Below are 9,408 nucleotides of genomic sequence, written 5' to 3'. Positions count from 1 at the left end.
ATCTGGTTCAATGCAGGTGCGGTTATTAAGCCAGCTCAAATCAGACCACCCATGGGTTCGCGGTTGAACCGGTCGAATCGAACAGTCTGGACCGATTTTCTAAATCATGCACAGAGTATTCCTAACCAGCTAGCTAAGCACCAAGAAATGGAAAATTCACATATGTAGGACACAATTCTTATGAATTTACATATCTCACACCTAAAATTTCATATTTATATACATATCATTTTGGTGCTTTAAATTTATACATGAAAATATATATGTCACTTAAAAAAAAGATTAAAATGTAATGTTAAATATTTGAATGTTATTTGTGTAAATATAAAAATTTAGATGTGAGATATATGAATAAATAAGAATTGTGTGCTAAGTTTGTAAATAAGATATGTTATATCACTCTTACCGCTAGTTGGTTGTTAATCCGACGTTAACACGTAAGAAACCAAAAAAAATACAAAAAAACGATTAAATTTCTACATAGTTGCATATGATAAATACAATCAATATAATATAATATTTATCTATCATCACAACTCATAAAAACATCTCCAACATACATATCATGATACCAAATCAGATTAAATATAAACGGATTGAAGTGCTCATAATTCACAACATAATAGACTAAAAGTTCGTACAATAATGAAATGACAAAAACATATAGTCAGCCCCTATACTAGGGGAACATCATCAAGCTTAGAAAAAAAACATAATCTTCATCATCATGATCCTCCTCCTCATCAAACGGATGCATGTATCACTCACTCTAGAAATCAAAACTCTTTATCAGACATGTTAGACTATGTGCAATGAGTTGTTGTCCTTTGCGCACCTATCAGAGCTCTTCATTCATCATCGTCACATGCCTAGAAAGCTTCTCATGTTGAGCTTGTAACGAGTTAGCCCACCCACAGCTGCTCGAGAATGCTCGGCTTCAAATGTCATTCTCTTTGCTCTGAGATCGTACACTCTCCTCTTTTTTTTTCCTGTCGTCTGCATCCACAACTCAAAATCAAACTGCATAGAGGTAGAATGACTACCACTGCTGACAGAAGGTAAGGCTTAGCTAGTCATCTCCATCTGTCTCTCTTGGAGCTGCTCGCACTCCTTAAAGATTATTTTTAGTTGATTCGATATGAGACAATAAGTAGGTTTGATTTTATTACTTTACCTGCATTTATCTCTTGCAATTCTAACCTCCTTTCCTTGCAATACTCTTTCAAATTCATTATTGTTTTGATATTATCTTTTGTTTTTCCATTGGTATCAAGAACAATATTAAATATATTATCAATTTTTCTTTTTCAATATGCATAACATTCAGATCATGTCTAATCATATTGGTTTTCCAGCAAAGAAGATCCAAAAAATATTCTGCTTCATCCAATTATGCGTAACTGTAATCTAGAAGACAACTTAAGACTAATTTGGGGCTCTCAATGATATTCAAAACTTCACTAATCATCTGCAGTATATCACTTCCACTAATCCTTAGGGGCAGACTTTATTTTTTAACTCTATTTTTGAAAAAAATGCATCTTTATTCCTCCATAATGGGTGATCACATGCTAAGAACCTTCAATCACAATCAAACCAGAAATTTTTTCTTCTATGTTTTAAAGTAAATGTTTTAGACATGTCCATGCAGTATGGGCATGCATAGGCTCTTCAACACTAGCAATAAACTCACTAGTTAATTCTTTTCTTCCAGGATATAATATGTTGTTCGTCCACGATCTTAATCTTTGTATATTCATCTGCACTATAAATGTAACTCTATAGATTAATGCACTTACACATTACACAACCTATTTGAAACCTTAGGCCACCTACACATCATACACGAAACCTATAGCCCACAAATCCAAAGAAAATAAACACTAGCTAAACTCCACCCTAATTTTAGATATCACAAATTTCTATGCATTTACATGTCTCACACCTAAATTTCGTATTTACGTACATAACATAAATTTCTTATGGATTTACATATCTCACTCTTAAATTTTATTTTTACATACATCACACAAACGCCCCCCCCCTCTTAAATTTTATTTTTACATACATCACACAAACTTCTTTTGTATTTCCATATATACCCCCCCCCTCCTTCCGAAAATTGTTGCATCGGTTTTATCATTGATCCATGTTTTATATAACAACTAATATTATTAGTAATGGGAGAATGATGATATGAACAATATTTTATCGAAAAAGAAGATAAAAAACAAAGTAAAACAAATTTAGCTTTTGATGAACCCAAATTTTGAATTGTGATAAGAAAATTACAGTTCACTAACATAACAACAAAACAAATGAATTGATAAAGAAAATGAAATTAAAGGAAAAAATAAAAAATGCAACAAAAACACAGAAGAAAAAGAAGTAGAAAATAGAAAAAAAGGGGCTTATATATTATTGATCTTGTGTGTGTTGGGGGTGTTGAGGTGGTTCCTGTTCTGGGTTGGCCTCCACCTCCTCCTTCTTCTTCATTGAAGCAGTTTTTATGAGATGGTTATAGCTTCCTTTCTCCATAAACAACTGAGAAAAATGGTGTTTGCAGTAAAGAATGCCGTCCAACGCTGCGTAGCTCGATGGTGTGAGAGTGCAGCCGCCATGGGAGCACTTGAAGCAGGTCTTGTGGTATGATTCTCCCTCCACATTCAACTGTAGAATATGATAGAGACAGAGAGAGAGAGAGAATATTTAGCTGGTAAGAAGTTCATCTTAATTTGTTTCTCTTACTTTCATATATCATCATCATTTATTATTTTACTGCAATTATTTGAGGATCATTTTATAACTAATTTTTATAATTAAATAATATCCAAAATATTGATATTCACAAATTAATCGCCCAATTGATTTTTTTGAACCATGGAACAGATGCAATTACATTTGACATGATAAAACCATTGAGAATTTGATAAAAATGAAAAACATGGGTTGGAGTTTTATCATGAATTTTGATATTTCAATGAGAATTTGAAAAATAGATGGAAAATGACGGTTGATTTGTAAAAATTAAATTTAATTTACGAAGTATTTAAATTACATTTTCTAAGTACTCGTATTTATAAACGTATGCAGTGTATTTTCTTTAATAAATATATATTTTTGCATTTAATTCAAAATAATATCTTTCAATTTTTGAAATTACTCTAATTAAAAGAGATCGAAATTCAAATATCTTATATCATTTTATTTATGCTTGAAAAGAAGCAAAAAGTTAATAATAGTGATTATTTTGGAGCATGTGATATGAAATATTTGAGTGTTGATTATAAATGTAAAAATCAAAATTTAATTTTGTAAATACATTACAATTGTGTAATATGTATGTAATTTAGAGAGAGAGAGAGAGAGAGAGAGGTCAAACCTTCTCTAGAGGATAAGCTGTCTTCTTGCATACAGCACATTTGTCTTGTGTTCCTGAGAACATCTGTGATACCTTGCTTGCTGCTCTGCTCTGTAATTATAAATATTAAATAATTTACTAATTAATATCAATTAATAACAATAATTAAGCATAGAAGAAAAATAGACGATCAGTTCTTTCGTTTATTAAACTCACCAATTCAAGTTTCTCTGCTGATTTGCTTGCTGGACACAGAAAACCAAATCATGTCATATTAGAAGCAGATAATTGTACTATTCAAGAGCGAGAGAGAGGTGGAGGAAAGAATATTATGTATAGAGCTCTTATGCATGTGAATTCAATGTACAATAGTATTGTACGTGTTATAAAGCATTGTACAAGAAATCTCATGCATATAAACTCTAGTAATACATTGAAATTGACCAGTGAAACCTACTTGACACGTGAAATCCCATCATTAGACTCGCAAATGAGTAACGACGTAATATTTTTTTCAAAAAAAGGGAGGGAGAGACTAACGGCTATGAAATTTCTTGGAGAAGGAGCCAGTTTCCTTGAAGAGCTGCTCAAAATGGGGCTTGCAGTACAGCACACCGTCCATGGATGAGTAGTTATACATCTGAAATTAATACAAAAGCAATCATTTTTCTGCAAAAATTAACTATATAATGATTCTTTCAGCATTCATAAATTTATATTCTGAAAACCTAATAAAAAAATTTTCCAAATAAAAAGAGAAATATGAATACTTACAGCGAGAGTGCCGCTGCAATGGGTGCATTTGAAGCAGCTTTTATGATAAGCTACACTGTCAGCCATGAGCAGGTCGATAAAATGAACCGTCTTCCCGCACGTCTTGCACTTATCCTGCGTCCCAATGAACGACGACATGGGAGGAAGTCCTGTATTTCAAAAGCGGAGCAGAAGAGGAAGATCGATCCACACGCCCTCTGATCCCTACAAAAAGCAAAATCAGAGGGAAAAAAAAGTGATCGTTAGATGATTGAAATCGGATTGAGTGCTGATAAAGTCATTAAAAATTGAATCTTTTAGAAAAAAAATGGAAAAAAGAGAGGTTTTTTGTGAGACCTTCCTTGGCTTTTGAAATGATGGGAGCAAGCGGCGATGAAGGAGAGCGATACAGGGAGAGGGTAAAGAAGAAGAAATTAACACCGTTAGCTTTTCAGTTTTGGTCTGTTGTGGAGTGAAAGATGGGGAGGAAATGTAGGAAGAAGTGAGCTGCCCAACATAAAGATTGGTCAAAACTTGAATTTTTATTTTTATTTATTTTTAATTTTATTTTACTAAAATTGACAAACATAGAATTTTGATGCACTGTAAAATCAGAATTTTGTATAATTTGTATACATATCATTAAATATTTTGGGTTTGCACAACTAATATTTGAATTTTTATATTTATTTATACAATTGATTTTCTGTAAATCTGTCATAATATATAAAAAAAAAAATCAACTATCACTAAATTATATAAAAAAAGTATAATTTTTATTATTATTTAGAAATTAGGATGTGATATATATACATTTATAGAAATTAATTTAGTTTTATATTTTTATTAGTATTTTAAAAATATAATCAGAATATTTTAAGCTAATTTATTGTTAATAATGATTCAGCCTCTTCTGTATTATCTTTTTCCAAATGTGGGAGTTCAGAGTTGGTCAAGTGCACCGTTGGATTTATATTTTGACAGTTTGTTAGTGTAGATATGTGCTACATTTTTGGGCTGTTGATACATTTGGGAGAAAAAAGAAAAAAAATTGAAGATTTGCATACATGCCACTTAATTTCTATGTATTTACATATCGTTTTTGGGCTGTCGATACATTTGGGAGAAAAGGAAAAAAATTGAGTATTTGCATACATGCCACTTAATTTTTATGAATTTACATATCCGACCTAAATTTCGATCTTTACACAAATGCAACGTTACTGTACATTTAAAAGTTGAAGTAATGATATTTTTTATGTGATAAAAATGAAAATTTTGGATGGTATAAATGTAAAAAAAAATTAATTTTAGTGTTAGTTATGCAAATAGATAGGAGTTAAGTGGTATATATGCAAACGCCCCCCAGAAATGAGTATGATACATGAATAATATATTAGTTGGGTCTCAAAATAGGTTTCATAATTTAAGCCTCTCCCTCCATCTTCCTCTAGAACTACTATTTAGAGCGAGTAGGAGCTCATAACATTGTTTTGTATTTATAACACTTATAGTACATTAATATCATAAACCTATGCATGAAGAGGTGTATTTTACTTTAGGAAAGTAGTGGCTGTGGCATTGTTTATTTGATGCTAAAGAGTTTAGGGGTATGCATGTAAATATGAATGTTTAGGTGTTACATATGTAAATAAATAAGAGTTTAGTGGTAGATACATAAATACATAAGAACTGTGTGGTACGCTTGTAAATTTCCTAAATAAAAATATTTTATTGAAAATAAAAAATACAGAAATCCCAAAATAGAATCAAAGAGTGATTAAAGTTGCAAATGTTATACAGGAAAAAAAAAAGAATGTAACCCAATGCAGAAGAGATTTTACAAAAGTAATCAACAAACAATTTTTTTTTTCTAAAGTTTAAATCCCTTTCAACCACTGGTATTCATGACTATGGCAGCACAACCTCCTGACACAATATAAGATCAGAAACAGTTTTCCCATGTCGATCGATCCTTCTAGAACAATTGACGCCGCCATCTAGAATGTTCCGGACCACAACATTCAAAGAATGTATTCCTCTGACCTCATATATCTCCACAATCACCTGCTCCAGCTGCTCACTTTTCTGATCTGTAACCATGGGATTAGAGAAAGGAGAGAAATCCAGCAGAGATGAGACAACTCCTTTTACCCATTCAGGAGTGATTATTAATCTTAGCTTCACAATGTCTCCATGGAAATGTGGGATAATGGAGAAGTTCAAGTCATTTCCTTTGTCTCCTGCTCTACTGTGAGCAATTTGATAGAGAGGGATCTTCTTTCCTGATGGAGCTGGTTCAGGGGATGTAGGGTGGTTTTTGACATAATTTTTCTTTGGAATGGTGAGTTGGTTGCTCTTTTCTCTTGGATGGTTGGGTATGGATGAAATATTGGATCTCCTTGCTTCTGTTCGCCAGAAGACTTTTTCGCGGTCAACCTGAATAAAGATGGGGGTTATTTAGGGGCTGTTTAGATGCAAGTTGGATATAACTCGAGTATCGAGTATGAGTTAGTAAGTCCTGAAAATAGTTTGGAATTACATCTGTTAAATGTTATTAAATCCTGATAAATTATTGGGTTATTTGTTTTACGATTTAAGATTTGTGAAAAAATTTCTTGAATTAGTTGAATCCTATGGAATGGCGGGACTTGGGCACATTTGAGGCAGCTTTTCGGCACGGTGTGTTTTGAAAATGCCGGATTACCTGTTTGGAAACCACGGAACGTTGACGTTGTGGGATAAGTTAGGTTAAACGTGAGCTGCGGTTCAACCCCGCGACTTGCATTTCTTCGCTATTTTATTACGTCGCTACCCCGAGTAACACCTCCCCGTGACCTGCTCTCTGCACTCTACCATTTCTTTTGCCCTAAGGTAACGCATCTCTCGCCTGTCTCTCTTGCGCCTCTCTCACTCCCCTATCCAGTGGCAACATGTTGCATTTCTCCTCTCCATCTTCCCTCCGATCTATGACTCTATTTGGTTATTGTGCTCTCCGTCCTCCCACAGTATGATCCATCATATATCTCTTTGTTTTGGAGTTAATTTTCGATTTGTGGCTTACTGTTTGTGATTTGTGACTTTCTGATTTACGGTTTGAAGTTTTGAGGTTGGGAATTTGCAATTTAATTATGACTTTCTGATTTACGGTTTGAAGTTTTGAAGTTTTGAGGTTGGGAATTTGCAATTTAATTTTGAAATAATTACATAAAGGGCACCCAAAACATTACTATTTACAAATCAAGCACCCAGGTGATTTTTTGAACTATGAAACCGATGCATTTTCGCTTAAAATGATCAAACCATTATGAATTTGATTAAAATGAAAAATATGGGTTTGGGTTTTATCATGTCCTATGATATTTGAGTGAGAATTTGAAAAATGAATCAAAGAAGATGCTTGATTTGTAAATAGCAATGCTTTGGGTGTCCTATATGTAATCGCCCCCTTTTTTCTTGTGCTCTGTGCTATGTGCGCTATTCGGTTGATGGTGCTATCCGGTTGGTGGTAGTTGTGATTCTGTGGTGGTTGTTCGAAATAGTGCTTGTGATTTTTTATGGCGGTGATGTTGCAATGTGCATTGTGGGTTTGCCCAAATTTTTTTATGGCGATGAATTGTGGTGGTTGCCCGAAATTGTGGTAATGGTTTCGTCGTGGTTGCCCGAGATTATGGTCGCCCAGTCTTGCTCAATCAGCTATGCTAGTGATGGCGTGGTTGCGATGGGTTGATGGTGGTGGTGGTGATGGCGGTGGTGGTGTGCTGTTGGTGTGGTGAGGAGATGTGGTATTGTGGTGTTGGTGGTGGTGGTAGTCATGTTGTGGTGGTTGTATGGTGTAGTAGTTGTGTTGGTGTGGTGCGGAAGTGGTGGTAATGGCGTTTTGTGGAGGTGATGGTGTGGTGTTATTGGGTTTTAAAATGGTGGTGGTTGCGATGTTGTGTTGGTTGTGTGGTGTGCTAGTGATTGTGCAGTGTCATAGTGTCGATGTGGTAGTGTTGGTGTGTTACTGTTGGTAGTGGTGGTAATGGTGGTAATATGGTGTGGAGGTGATGGTGCGGTGATAAAGGGATTTTGGTGGTGTTGTTGTTGGTAATGTGGTTGTGGTGACAGTGGTGATGTTGTGGTGGTTGTGTGGTAGTGGTGTTGATGTGGTAGTGGTGTTGGTATTGCGGTAATGGTGTGGTGTTGATGTGGTGGTGGTGATGATATATTGATAGTGCTAGTGATGTGGTTGTGTGGCGTGGTAGTGATTTTGTGGCGATGTTTCCTTTCATTTACATTTTCAAGTTGTGGTATCTTAAATGAAAGTTTTTGTTTTTTTCGACAAATATTTTTGTTGATTATTTCTTTTCAATATCACTCATAGTGTCGCTGAGGTAGTGTTGGTGTGTTACTGTTGGTAGTGGTGGTAATGGTGGTAATATGGTGTGGAGGTGATGGTGTGGTGATAAAGGGATTTTGGTGGTGTTGTTGTTGGTAATGTGGTTGTGGTGACAGTGGTGATGTTGTGGTGGTTGTGTGGTAGTGGTGTTGATGTGGTAGTGGTGTTGGTATTGCGGTAATGGTGTGGTGTTGATGTGGTGGTGGTGATGATATATTGATAGTGCTAGTGATGTGGTTGTGTGGCGTGGTAGTGATTTTGTGGCGATGTTTCCTTTCATTTACATTTTCAAGTTGTGGTATCTTAAATGAAAGTTTTTGTTTTTTTCGACAAATATTTTTGTTGATTATTTCTTTTCAATATCACTATTATTACGATAAAAGAAATTAGTTCATCCGCTATGTATAATAAAGGTGCAAACTAATATTTTGCGACCTCTGCTTTAAGAAGATGGAATTGGGAAATATGCCAAGAACCTATTTTAACAAAAAGGGTTGATAAAATATTATAAAAAAGTTTAAGGAAAACAGAGAAAGTGAATACGATAGAATGCAATTAAAAAATAATTGGGATCAATCAAAAAAGGATTGAAAATTTTAGAGAGAATTAAAGAGAGGATTCACGGGCTTGGTTTGAGATCCGATAAAGTAAACAATTGATACTTCGGAAGAATGGCAGGCCGAAAAATTGAAGGTGAGAATTTAAGAAACGTCTAGTCCTTTAATCAATTGTATTTATTCTTCAGATACATTAAGATCTTAATCTTCTATTACTTTGTAGGTATTTGTCACGCACATTGACTTCAATAGAGCTGATGAAGATCATTCACAAGTCTCTATTGAAGCATATGAATATTGCCTAAGACAATTTTTATCACAGGCTGAAAGTGATTTGCCTGAAACTTGTAGTCAGG

General features: G+C 34.3%; 2 protein-coding genes across 10 annotated transcripts in view; both read right to left on the bottom strand.

Moving 5' to 3' along the window:
• Positions 1 to 2,412: 2,412 nt before the first annotated feature.
• Positions 2,413 to 4,592, bottom strand: LOC110019646 (LIM domain-containing protein WLIM2b-like). Its single transcript, XM_020717393.1, has 6 exons — positions 4,472 to 4,592; positions 4,136 to 4,339; positions 3,902 to 4,001; positions 3,578 to 3,606; positions 3,383 to 3,472; positions 2,413 to 2,670 (listed from the first exon to the last, which is right to left on the bottom strand). Exons 2-6 carry the CDS (start codon positions 4,271 to 4,273, stop codon positions 2,419 to 2,421), a joined length of 609 nt encoding a protein of 202 aa, XP_020573052.1. The 5' UTR covers positions 4,274 to 4,339; positions 4,472 to 4,592; the 3' UTR covers positions 2,413 to 2,418.
• A 1,300-nt stretch (positions 4,593 to 5,892) lies between these two features.
• Positions 5,893 to 9,408, bottom strand: part of LOC110019649 — a 73,602-nt gene continuing 70,086 nt past the window's right edge. For 3 of the 9 annotated variants that reach the window (XM_020717396.1, XM_020717399.1, XM_020717398.1), the window contains one exon: positions 5,893 to 6,553. In XM_020717396.1, coding sequence (XP_020573055.1) covers positions 6,026 to 6,553 — 528 coding nt within the window. In that variant the 3' untranslated portion in view covers positions 5,893 to 6,025. The remainder of the gene's footprint in view (positions 6,554 to 9,408) is intronic. The other 6 variants (XM_020717405.1, XM_020717400.1, XM_020717406.1 and 3 more) reach the window with 4 other exon arrangements.

Source organism: Phalaenopsis equestris, unplaced genomic scaffold (genome assembly GCF_001263595.1).
Source record: "Phalaenopsis equestris unplaced genomic scaffold, ASM126359v1 Scaffold000065, whole genome shotgun sequence".
NCBI classification, from domain to species: Eukaryota; Viridiplantae; Streptophyta; class Magnoliopsida; order Asparagales; family Orchidaceae; genus Phalaenopsis; species Phalaenopsis equestris.
Note: the sequence above shows the minus strand (reverse complement) of the source record. Positions and strands in the feature narration are given on the sequence as shown.